The sequence below is a fragment of the Ranitomeya variabilis genome, chromosome 1, assembly GCF_051348905.1.
Source record: "Ranitomeya variabilis isolate aRanVar5 chromosome 1, aRanVar5.hap1, whole genome shotgun sequence".
NCBI lineage: Eukaryota > Metazoa > Chordata > Amphibia > Anura > Dendrobatidae > Ranitomeya > Ranitomeya variabilis.
This window is the reverse complement of record NC_135232.1, coordinates 1,113,942,666-1,113,955,642: the sequence shown is the minus strand read 5'-3', so window position 1 is coordinate 1,113,955,642 and position 12,977 is coordinate 1,113,942,666. Positions and strand designations below refer to the sequence as shown.

The 12,977-nt window shown below is 39.1% G+C and overlaps 1 protein-coding gene across 2 annotated transcripts in view; it reads right to left on the bottom strand.

Annotated features, from left to right (window-relative positions):
* Positions 1-10,091: 10,091 nt before the first annotated feature.
* The window catches only part of FAM53A (family with sequence similarity 53 member A), a 70,314-nt gene continuing 67,428 nt past the window's right edge, over positions 10,092-12,977 (bottom strand). For both annotated transcript variants that reach the window (XM_077280206.1, XM_077280205.1), the window contains exon 5: positions 10,092-10,536. In XM_077280206.1, the coding sequence (XP_077136321.1) occupies positions 10,258-10,536 (279 nt within the window). In that variant the 3' untranslated portion in view covers positions 10,092-10,257. The remainder of the gene's footprint in view (positions 10,537-12,977) is intronic.

Below are 12,977 nucleotides of genomic sequence, written 5' to 3'. Positions count from 1 at the left end.
TTGCTTCGAGAGCCACCACACACAGACGTATCCAGGACACGGGCTACAAGTGTCACAATCCTTGTGTCAGGCCACTCATGACCAATAGACAACGCCAGAAGCGTCTTACCTGGGACAAGGAGAAAAAGAACTGGACTGTTGTCAGTGGTCCAAGGTGTTTTCAGATGAAAGTAAATTTTCCATTTCATTTGGAAATCAAGGTCCCAGAGTCTGGAGGAAGAGTGGAGAGGCCACAATCCAAGCTACTGGAGGTCTAGTGCGAAGTCTCCACAATCAGTGATGGTTTGGGGAGCCATGTCATCTGCTGGTGTAGGTCCACTGTGTTTTATTGAGACCAAAGTCAGAGCAGCCGTCTACCAGGAAATTTTAGAGCACTTCATGCTTCCCACTGCTGACAAGCTTTTTGGAGACGGAAATGTCATTCTCCAGCAGGACTTGGCCCCTGTCCACACTGCCAAAAGTACCAATACCTGGTTTACAAACAACAGTATCACTGTGCTTGATTGGCAGCAAACTCGTCTGACCTTAACCCCATAGAGAATCTATAGGGTATTGTCAAGAGAAAGATGAGAGACACCAGACCCAACAATGCAGATGAGCTGATGGCTGCTATCAAAGCAACCTGGGCTTCCATAACCCCTCAGCAGTGCCACAGGCTGATCGCCTCCATGCCATGCTGCATTGATGCAGTAATTGATGCCAAAAGAGCTCCAAGTATTGAGTGTATTTACTTTTTGTATTGGAGAACTGAAGTAAAATAACTTTATGATGATATTCTAATTTAGTGAGAATCACTTGTATATTCGTTCTCCTCTTCCTTGATTGAGAACCATGGCTTTATAGGGGTCAGAGGATGGTAGAGAAAGAGGGAAAACAATTAGGTGATAAAGTTGTACACGCCAAGGGTGCAGCGAGTGCACGTGCTTGGTTTGAACATTCATTTTGTTCTGACAGACTCCCGGTCATTTTTTACAGTGGAGCTTCTTGTCCTGTCACTTGAAAAGTGAACTACTGCCAAACATTTTAGAGCGGACATCAACATTACGCTCTTCCTCTGTGTTTGTTTCCTAATGTGAATCAAGATATTGCTGAGGAAGTTCATTAATTCGTCAGTGGTTGATTCATGACGAGTCCACCCGATTGTCACTTTCATATTCTACAAGGGCAATGCTCACATTTCTTTCCTTTACTATTTAGTACAAATCAGTGTTTTTAAAATATTTCTAATTTTCTTAACTTTTTTGCTTGCCGTCACAAGCAACACCCAAGGAGGACATTTTCTTGGAAGGAATGTGCCCATTGTGACAATAGGAAGTCAACCTACAAATATGTTTTTTGGATTTAAAGACAAAGCCCCTATAAAGGTCAGCAGAGAAATAACGAGGGGCACCAGCGAGAAAAATGATAAAGAAGATTCTGGTGGGATCCTGTGGAGCCTTGATTTGTAGACAGTATCTTTATTAAAGAGGACCTGCCACCACTACTCCCCCTTGAGTATTTTTTTTTAATTCAGTTATATGCTTCTAGAACTATGGGTCTAATTATTTAGTGCTCATTTTTCTGGTCTTTACTAGAGAGGAGCGGATCGCTTCATGGGACTGAGAGCAATGTAAGTACTGCGTGAAAAAAAATGAAAATAAAAAATATAAAATCAGAGTTTTAAGAAATATAAATAAAAAAAACAACCCCCAAACACAAACAACATGTATTTGACATTCCCTCATTCGTAACGACCCTTTCTACAAAATTAAATCACGTACCGTAAATTCCGTTAAAAAAAAAAAATTATCAAACACTACCATAATTGCCATTTTTTTCTGTTAACCTTGGCTCAAAAAAAACAAAAATATGCATGTGTTCCAAAATGTTACCAATAAAAACTGCAGCTCTTATGGAAAAAATTTAAAAAAAAAAAACACATACAGTTCTGTAAACAGAAAAATGAAAAAGTCTGATCTCTTACTATATGATGACCAAAAAAACTAAATTTATTATTTAAAAAAAAGTTATTTTTGTGACAAAGTAGTTAATTTTAAAAAATGTATAAATTGGATATCAGCCTGATCCTATCGACCCACATGAACTCTGTAAAATATGAAATGTAAAAACAATGACATATTTACTGCTTTTTTCGTTCAACCTCCCTGCCCCAAAAAGTTAAACAGTGATCGAAAAGTTGGATGTCAATCAAAAATGGTTCCAGAAAAATCCACAACTCACCCAACAAAAAAACAAGCCCTCATACAGGTCCATCTATGGGAAAAAAAGAAATAAGAAAGTTATGGGTGTCAGAATATAGTGACAAAAATAATTTTACTTTAAAAGTCTTGGGTAAAAGTAGCAAAACATAAAAAAAAAACAATGTAAAGCATAAAAAACCATAAAAAATAAAAATAATATTAAACAGTGAATGATGTTTAAAAAATAAACAAAATATAAACTTTTTATTGTTTTTTCCTCCCTAAGAGTAAATAAAAAGTGATTATAAAGTCACAGGTAGCACAAAATGGGACCAATAAAAACTGCAGCTTGTTGCGCACAAATAAGTCCATGTACAGCTCCTCTGATGAAAACTTGTGAAACTTACGTCTGTGAATACAACGACCCGAGGACAAATTATTATTTTTTTTTTTTTCAAAAAATCTATTAATTGTACAAAAATAATAAAACATATATAAAACTATATTCACAAAATAATAGTGCAAACTTTAAAACACAAAAAACGACCTTTGGCAGAATTATTTTGTTTATATTACTTTCCATAATGAGTTAATAAGTTTGTTAAAAAAATAAAAAAGTTATGGCTCTTGGAAAAAATAAAAAAAATGGAAAAAATAAACTGTGATAAAAGTCAAAACTGGCTATGATGCCAAAAGGGTTAAAGGCCCTTCTTATTCGTGTACGAGTCATTTTATATTTTTACAGCCAGATAAAGGTGTTCGGACCGGAGATGAGCGCGATCTTCTAGTCATATACGACAGGCGATACCATAAAAATAAAAAGTGCATTCCGACAAAAAAAAAATTAAACTTTCATATTACTTCATAAAGTTGTATAAAAGTTTATAAACTTTTATGCAACTTTTTTTTTTTCATAAACAAAGTCACCATTAACCCTTCAGTGGATATGTCAGACGTGGTACACTGAATTCTCAGCTCCACATTTTAATTTTTTTCATTTTTTTCTCTGACTTTGCGAGGATCTTTTTTTTTAACCCCTTAATCCCCAGGCAATTTTCCCTTTTTAGTTTTTTTTTTTGCTCCACTTCTTCCCAGAGTCATAACTTTTTTTATTTTTTCCGTCAATATGACCATGTGAGGATTTGTTCTTTGCAAAACAAGTTGTACTTTTGAACGACACCATTGGTTTAAATATATCATGCACTGGAAAACGGGGGAAAAAAAATCCAAGTGCGGTGAGATTGCAAAATACGTGCAATTTCATAGTTGTTTTTTTGGAGTTTTTTACCGTGTTCACTAAATGCAAAACTGACCCGCAATTCTGATTCTCCAGGTCATTACAAGTTCACAGACACCAAACATGTCTAGGTTCTTTTTTATTTAAATGGTGAAAGAAAAATCCAAAATTTGTTTAAAAAACTAATTACCGAGACACATAGTATCTCCATTTTTCGTGATCTGGGGCTGGGTGAGGGTTTATTTTTTGCGCACCAAACTGATGTTTGTTTGTTTTTTTATACAATTTTGGTGTACATACTGTACAATGTTTTGATTTCCTGTTATAGCATTTTAATGCAATGTTATGGCGACCAAAAAAACCGTAATTCTGGGGGTTTAAATTTTTTCTCATTATGCCGTTTAGCGATCGGGTTCTTTTTTATATTTATAGATCGGGCGATTCTGAATGCGGCAATACCAAATATGTTTATATTTTATTTTTTTTTTTTATTTACGGTGCCCATACCCCAGTCTCAATACATCATCTTTTACTCCCTCCACCATCAAAATTCATCGTTATTTGCAATCCCCCAGTACAAAAGTCATCATTTACAATCCCCCTTCCCCCACTTCATCATTTGCAGTCCCCCCTCCCATCCCGTACTTCATGTGCAGTCACCCTCCCCCCCACTCACTTCATCATTTGCAGTCTCCCTCCCCCATTTAATTCATTTTATAAAGAATAGGGAAAAAAAACAAAACTTTTTCATACTTATCTGACGATCACCTGCAGTCGCAGCTCTGCTTCTGGTGTCCTCGTACACGTCGTCACCTGACCGGAAATCTAGAGGTGGCGGGAGCTGGATCTGCACAGCCGTTGAGGTTAGTCGGTCATGCAGCTGCGGGAAAGCTCCCAGCGCCGAGGTGTGCACCACCCACAGCACTTTATTACATGATGGGGCCCGGTGAGCAGAAGGACAAGTGGCGGGGCTCGGGCCCCCCTCTGTACTGCTGCTCACCGGGCCCCACACAGCAGTAAGGGCAGTAATGCCCTGATGGTGGCCCTGGATAAACATCCAAAATATGAAATCAAGAAGGGGGCAAACCCTTTTTCACAACTGTATATGTATGCTTTCTATTAGGCAGCTTTCAAGACATACATCAGGGTATGCTCCTCCAAGTATTAACACAGGACAGTCTTGGGGACCTGTGATAGGATCCAAGGTTGCTCGTTATAATTGTTTGCTATTGATCGTGGTCCAAAAAGGAATAAACAGCCTTTCCCTCTGTTGTAGGTGATCGCAACAGGCGCACCCACAGCGTCTCCAAATCACAGTACCAAAATGCATATTGCTGGTTCTCGTAGATGTAGATTTAGAGTGTTTGGCACCAAATGGGTATAGAAACTTTCCTTGTGACATCTCTACAGCACAGAGGGCAGGACTGCAATCCTGGATCCTTGTGTCACGCACCGCCCCTTCGGCTTTGCACTAGTATTCTATGTAGTAATAACTGGAACCATCTGCTGTGTGTTCGGCGACATAAATACAGTAAAATTTAGCGCAGTGTCAGACTTCTACTGTAAGAGCACTGGGGACATTCAGGGTTTACAGAGACGTTGCTCTGGTTCCAGCCGCTGGTTTCCTGTTTGGGATATTTGCATACATTTTACTATTGCTGACTGAAACCAGATGTTTGTTATACGTTACATGGGAAAAAGTAAGGAACTATTACAGAACATAGGAGTTAAATGTATCCAAAAGGTGTATGAAATAATAAAAAAAACCACTATACTAGGGGCCCTTGTTGGTGCAATGATTTGTAGGATCTAAACCAAGTATAGAAGTAAATACAAGTGATCAATTGAATTACCCTTGATTGCCATACATTTATCACCGCCCTGCACAAGATGCCTATCTCCCATCTCGAATTCCGTCTGTGGCCGGACTTTGCAACCACTTTGTGGCCTTCTAGAAAAAAAAAAAAGCCTACCCAGAAAAGCCCCACCACCACACATAAATGTGAAGATTAGTGTAGTGTACCCAGTCCCAGAACCTTGGTGCGCTTAATCCCACCATGTCAATCTTTACCTCTTTCAGTAGATTCCATTTCCACCACTAGATAAACACACAACCCCATTTTCTTCGGCTCAGCATTCCGCATCTACACACCATATGCTCGTTAGTTCTTGCGGTTCAGATTCTTTCAGGGGACTTTTAACATTTTCAGCAAATTTTGCAATATTTTACAAATCACAGATTCTCTTGCCCAAATACTATATAATGGTGGTCGTGGTGAGGCAAATAAATAGGGTCTATAATAGTAAAAGATATCCCTTCGGGTGCTTTCAGACTGCGATTTTTGTCCTACATTCTGGTCCTGTCAGAACTTATGTCCAAACTCCCCCACAAAACCAGGATAGGGCATATGCGCCGATGAGGCCATTGACTATTACCATGTGCTCTGACGTGCTTCATTTTTGATTGTGTATGACTACTGGAGGAAGATACCCAGACGCAGTCTACTAAGCCCGAGTGTTCGCCTCCAGTAGGCATACACACCTGAAAAACACAAAAGAGCACACAGTGACTCCGTCTGCACCATTTTAATTAATAGGGACCATATGCCTGAAAACGGTATTTGTTAAGCACTGATGGGACCAACGAACTTGTCGAAGAACGTATTGAGAAAAGACCTTTAGTGTTCGCTAACACTGTGTATTCCATACCTATAAGATCTAAGGCAAGTCAAAATCGTTCTCCGCAGTTATTTCAGAACGTAAGCCTTGTTAAGCCCAGGACGATTGAAAAAAGGTAAATTGACAAACTAGTTTAGTTTAATTTCCCTGTGACCCCTCTCCACCCTCTGAGCATCTACTACTTTTGGGTCTACACTCAAAGTGAAACTCTGCTTTGACTCCTCCATTTGTGATTAATAGATGCAATTTCTTAAAAAGGTGACCGATTGCAAAATTTGTAACAACTTCGTAGTTAAAGAGGACTTTTCACCAAATATTTCTTGCTGAACTGGACACATTTCTTAAAAAAAATGTCCCCTCTCTGCTGTGAAGATATTCGCAATGAAAGCATTTGATAGCTAATGAGTTTTTTGTTAAGTCCATGACGGCTCAACAGAATTTTCAATGGGGGGCGTTAACTTTTCTCCTGTATGATGTTGACCAATCATAAGCAGGCAGTAACACACAGGAGAAAGAACACACCTCCACCATAGCTTAGAGCTGGCTACTCCTGTGTGAGACATCACAGAAAGGCTGATCTCACTGCAGAGGGATGACAAGCTTGTGTGAGCACAGCAAACCTGTGAGTGATTACTAACACTTTTGAGCTTTCATATGGCAGTCTGGGTGGGGGTTGGAACAATATAGCTGAGTTTTACTGTATCAGATTATAAACACTTCTATCAGCTCTCTTCCTTTAACAGAACTGTCATCTTTGCTAATACAGGTCATCATCGGACATCTCAGCAGGAGCGGATGAGGTTGATATACCATACAGGCATGAGGGTGGTCCTACACAGTACTGAGTCACATTATGAGTTGAACTACTGAAATTCATGCAAACTGGATCCACCTGTAACTTAAATTATCACCGCTTTTTGGGGGGTGGTTTGGAACCCAAGCTCTCAGTAGGTTAATTAATCTTCTTTCCATTGACCATCGATAAGTCATTTTTCATCTTGAATCTTTTGTTCACGATCCGATGTGTGTTTTCAAAGTTCCCTTAATTTTTGGAGAACTCTTATTTGTGGAAGAACTTTTATTTTTTACTTTTGAAAGTGGAACAAAATAGGAAAATAGGAAAAAAAATTCCACCATTGATTTTTGGGTTTGTTTCTCTAACATTCACAGGTAAGTGTATATGATAATTTAATCAGGATGATAATGAAAGCCAATTTGGCTATAAAAAGTGTATAGATTGTTTTTGGTTTTTTTTTAACATTTTATTGCCTTTATTTAGATCTTTTTTTATGTTTCCATTTTGTGAGAACCAGAACACTTGTTTGTTTGCATGACTAGTTTTATTTTTTACTGGTACAATTTGGGTGTGCATCAGAAATTTTAGGCAATTCCACCATGTATGGGATAAAGTTTGCTTTCAGTTTATGGGTTAACAGTACTGATGAGCGAATATACTCATTACTCGAGATTTCCCGAGCACGCTCGGGTGTCCTCCGAGTATTTTTTAGTGCTCGGAGATTTCGTTTTCTTCGCCGCAGCTGGATGATTTACAGCTACTAGCCAGGCTGAGTACATGTGGGGATTCGCTAGCCATCAGGCAACCCCCACATGTACTTATGCTGGCTAACAGCTGTAAATCATTCAGCATAGGCAATGAAAACAATCTCTGAGCACTAAAAAAATACTCGGAGGACACCTGAGCATGCTCGAGAAATCTCAAATAAAGAGTATATTCGCTCATCACTAGTTAGCAGCATGGTGGCTCAGGGCTGTGGTCTTCAAATCCCAGCAAGAACATCATCTGCAAGGAGTTTGTATGTTTTCCCCATATTTGTGTTGGGTTTCCTCTGGGTTCTCCCACATTCCAAAGAAATAATGATAGGGAATCTAGATTGCGAGCCCCAATTGGGATGGTGATGACCCCACATAGAAAGGTAGCTTCAGATGTGCACCCTCAACACCATTCACTTCAATGGAACTGAACTGTAATTACAGACAACTTATGGATGGGGGGGTGGCACTGTATTTGAAACAAGTCAGCCATGTTTTTCTCCCCCTAGACAACTCCTCTAAGCTAGTGGTTAACTTGTAAACGTCACCCAATCTTCTCAGCATGCTTTTTTAAACCAATGTTTCTCTAAAGGGTATGGAAACCTTCAGGTCTATTTCTCCCATGAATCCATGAATTTTGTGCTAAAAATCATTTCTGCATTAAGATTTATGAAAAATGTCACAGTTTGGCTTTTTACGTGCGGTTTTGTTTCCCAGCACAATGTATTAACTAAACTAAAAGCCAAACGGTACAACATTTTAAATGAAATCCAATTGGAAAAATGATTTTAAACAAAATATATGCATTTAAGTAAAAACAAAATATCCCCAAAGGTGTCCATATATTTTAAGGGACCATACACGAGCAATGTGAACAACGGCATCCTATGGCTATCTTCTGTAAGTGCATCCAGTAGCCACTCTCTATGACGACTTTCAGTAGTCTAGTATTTAGGGCGCAGACAGACGGCCGTATTTCCCATATGAGGATCTCATTGCAATCCTCGGACTGGCCCGGCACCTATCCTGAGCAGAGCGTGACAGCTGCATAGAAATACATCACACTGTCTCACTCAGGTCTGGAGGGGTGTCGGGCCAGTCCGTGATCCTCGCCGGAGAGATATGGTCGTCTGTCTGCGCCCTTAGACAAACGCTGTATTAGCAGCTTAGATTCAATCAACTCGTGGCCATTTTGAGATTTTCTAATTTTTTTTTTAGAAAACCTGTAATTTCTGGAATGAAAAAAACAAAAATCAGACAAAGGAGATGCAATGCAAATTCATTTTTTTTTATTTATTAAAGGACAAATTGCCTTCTATTGCTTGAGGGTGTGACCTTTTCCTGTGAAATTGATCATTACTTTACAAAGTCCCTGTCTAAAGTTCAAGTGCTCCAATACATTCTTTTTTCTTTGAACAGTAAAAAAAAACAAAAAAAAAAAAACGTAGTAATGACCTACGAGGCATGTAACTACTCGTACTTATAAATGCACACAATGCAAAAATAATCATTGCTTTGTTCAAAGGTAAAAAAATAAAAATAAAATACCCAATTAAAGAAGCCGAGTTTGCAGGGAGCTTTTCTTTCCCTCATTAACCCTTTAATGTCACTAGTACATCTTTATTAACGTACATAAAAAACGGAAAAAGGTGTACATATAGTTCTGTAACCGCATATTATATATAATACATACACATTGTATGATGCGTGTGTATGTATACACATACATATATATATATATACACACATATATATATATATATATATATATATATATATATATAAATTGCAGTTAGTTTTGGTATTTTGGACCAAGTGTAAATGCTAGACGACGTCTTAAGTCGACTATTTTGTCTTTTTTATTATTTTTCCTGTAGAACTTTTAAGTTTTTTTTCCTTTTTTTTTCAAATATAGATCATATACCTGCACCCGAATCATGGCAAACAGATTGTATATTATAGAATGCCCTTCTGAAAAATTCATTCAAAATAGAGATGCCTTTTATTTTTTCCAGAACTGTAAAAGCCATAGAAATGCAAAAAAATACCTATTTTTTTTAATTATTTTTAATTTATTTTTTTTATTTATTTTTTTTGTATAAATGTTTCCTTGAAACTCTTCTGCTGTCTTCTCTGACATACAGCAACCTAGTATGTGCGACGTGCGCAAAAGTAAACAAATTGTACTCACTGAGACGAACACACCCCGCAAAAAGTGAGGTTGTATAATTACGAAACTAGCTTAAAATAGTAGTCTCCTTTCCCTCCCGTCCCTCACCCCACCCTATGTATTGAGCAAAAAAATATATTTAGGCACTCGCTGTCAGCTCTTGTAAATACAATTTCCCTTCCCCTCCTTTCTATAGGAAACCTGTTGAGTACATTCACATCTATTTAGCTTTGTACGGATAGCCCCACATACTAGGCCGCGCAGCAAATACAGCCAAGGTTGAAACTTTTTAATGTTCAGTCTTTATCTTGTCCGTTTTATTAACTAAACAGGTGAACTAAGCCGCAACTCTTTCCACTGGGCTCCTCGAAAGAGGGCAATGGCAACAGAAGGCACGCATCTACCAGGGAGGACGCCTTGTCCTACTGAGGCAAAGAGATTCAGTTGTTCTCTATTTCTTCCAGATCCAGCTCCTCGCAATCTATAGGAAATGTGGCGCTCTCACAGTCACTTAGGTCTTCCTCGCTTTCACTCACGGTCGCCTCCCTCGAGCAGCCGATGAGGCAGGTTCCTCTTCCGTCTGGGGTCTCCTTGATGGGGCTGGAGCCAGGAGTGATGATATTCATATGGTCGTTGGAATCGCATGGGGAGGAGACGATGGTTTTGAGGTGGGGATCATCTTCATCTTCATAGTCCAAAGAGCACAGGCTTTTCGAAGTCTATAAAGAGAATAGAAAGGAACATTAATACAAAATGTCCATAAACTTGAGCTTCTGGGAAGTCGGAAGGTCACATCTAAAATTCAAGCATAGGTAAATCACCATTCCACTTGATTTACAGTCTCTGGTACAGCAGAAGAAAACTGGGCACTGATCAAAGTGTGTGAACAGCAGCTCATGGTCTGGAACTTTTTGCTGGAGGGGAACAAAGGTCTACCCATTGTCAAGTATGGTGGAAGATCCAACATTAACAACCACAAAGATCAAATACCTATCCCACTGGGTTTCTGATAATTAGAAATGGGAGAATCGATTTGGAGAATCGATTTGCAGGACTCCGTTCCATCAGCCAGGTCAGTACTCTATAACTGCTGGATGGGAGGCCTACAAATCTACTTACCTTCTTAGCTTTACATTTGATTTGCCGGGTTGGTATGATGTGTGTACGTCATGCCACAGTAATGTAATGCCAGTCCGGCTATTTAAAAGAAGAGCAGGTAAGGCCCGGAAGTAAGGAAATTAACAGGCTTTCCGTTCAGTGGTCACAAATTACTGGACCTGGACGATGGACCGGAGTCCTGCAAATCAACTCTCTTTAATGATAACTTATTCAAGCCTTTAAATCAAAGCATGAACATAACCCATCTTAGAGAAGCCTGAGTTTAGAAAATGAAAAGCTAAATGGGTTTGGAGTTTGACAACTTTCTTTTCTAAATCAGAAATATGCTTAGAGCAGTTGTCACTTTTGTTCCGGCACCATATAAGGGGGCCATAATGACTTTTGAGGGTCCAACACGTACGGCGTACGTAAGATGCCACTACTACTACTAAGGGTACCACTTACTGCTTGATTTCCACAGATCTTGTATAACAGTATTATTCCGACAACGTATAACATGGGTATTAGCGTACATTTGTGGCGCTATCACTTTATCGCTGTATGTCGTCATTCTGTGCCACTTTGATTTATGCACAGTACAGTATATTTTTGTAGTAGTTTGTAGTAGTTTAGGAGCGTTATAACTTTCCCACCACCCAGGAGCGTTATAACTCTCCCTCCACCCAGGAGCGCTATAACTTTCCTTCCACCTGCTGGCGCTTTTTATAGAAGGGCATTTTAGGTTCATGTTTATTATTCCTCATATGTAGACGGTAGCTGGCATCGGCATCCTTAAAGGCTGTTGTTGCCATTTTAGCCTAAATTAGCTTACAACGTTTACATTGAAGACAGAATTAATTTCCAAATTATTTCTAACCAACTTTTATTTGATGTGCTGCCAGATTTCCTGAAATGGTGGAGCTTTTCAAGGGAATTCTATAAAGCGCAAAAAAATTAAATGACTTGCCGGCCAACTCGAAACATAAAAAAAGATTTAGTACTTGTACAAGTGCTTCTGTCAAATTATGCGTTCACGTATATATATATATCTTGTGTGCATGTTAAAACCGAAAATTTTGACAAAACGGTACTTAAAACAAAAATACTATCACACTTTCTCAAAGATCACGACGTCCAAACACTCAAGACAGACATCTTTGCAAATCGCTTCAATCTCAGACCACAATGCATGGACCAGAGTGTGAAACTCTCATAGAAATACAAGAAGAGGTCATGCTCCGGTCAGGAGACTCGCAGCCAGTCCATGCATTAGCGGTCCGTGACCAAACAGAGATCCACAGATGTCTGCATGAGCCCTAACCTATTCTAACTGCCCCATACACATGGACATTCGACTTGACCGAGGATTCATGTATTTTCACTGTGGAGAAAGCTGCTGCTTGATATCTCTCGTTGTGGTTACCTCCTGGTAGAACAAAAAGATCAGATGCCCGACTCTAAACTGCCTGATCCTCATCAGATGTCTCATACAAACTAGATGATCAGTGGATTCTGCCAACCTTCAAGTGTCTAGGGGCCAATAGGCAGCCCGTAAATATTCCAAAATTGCATTTTCACATTGTAGAGACTATATCAGTTTAGATTCATGTGGTTTAACTGTGAGTAGTAGACGTCCTTGAGAGTAAAATTAAGTGTGGTGAGCTGCCAGAGAAATCAAACTAGATGGACATAGGTCCATCTAAAGTTTTTGTTCAAAACATGAACCTCTAGCGTAAAGGTAGCCCAAAGACAAGCAGAAATGTCACCAACAATCTACTGTATCTAGTACGACACTGGCTCACGCTTAGGCCAAGGAATGAACTAAATCTTCAAGAAAGATGATACACCATCGAATGTGTCATCTACTGTCGAAAGCCCAGGTGATTTGCCCTCATACTACTGTCCGTTCTAAAGTAAACATTTGGCTGGGTATTGATGTCGCCGTTGTCTCCGAATAAGTAAACTCTTTGTGGTGTGATTTATCCACACTAGAAACACCAAGGTCTGATGCTGCTATCGCTCTACCTCTCATCTTCAAAGATGTTGTCAACAGGTGGAGAGC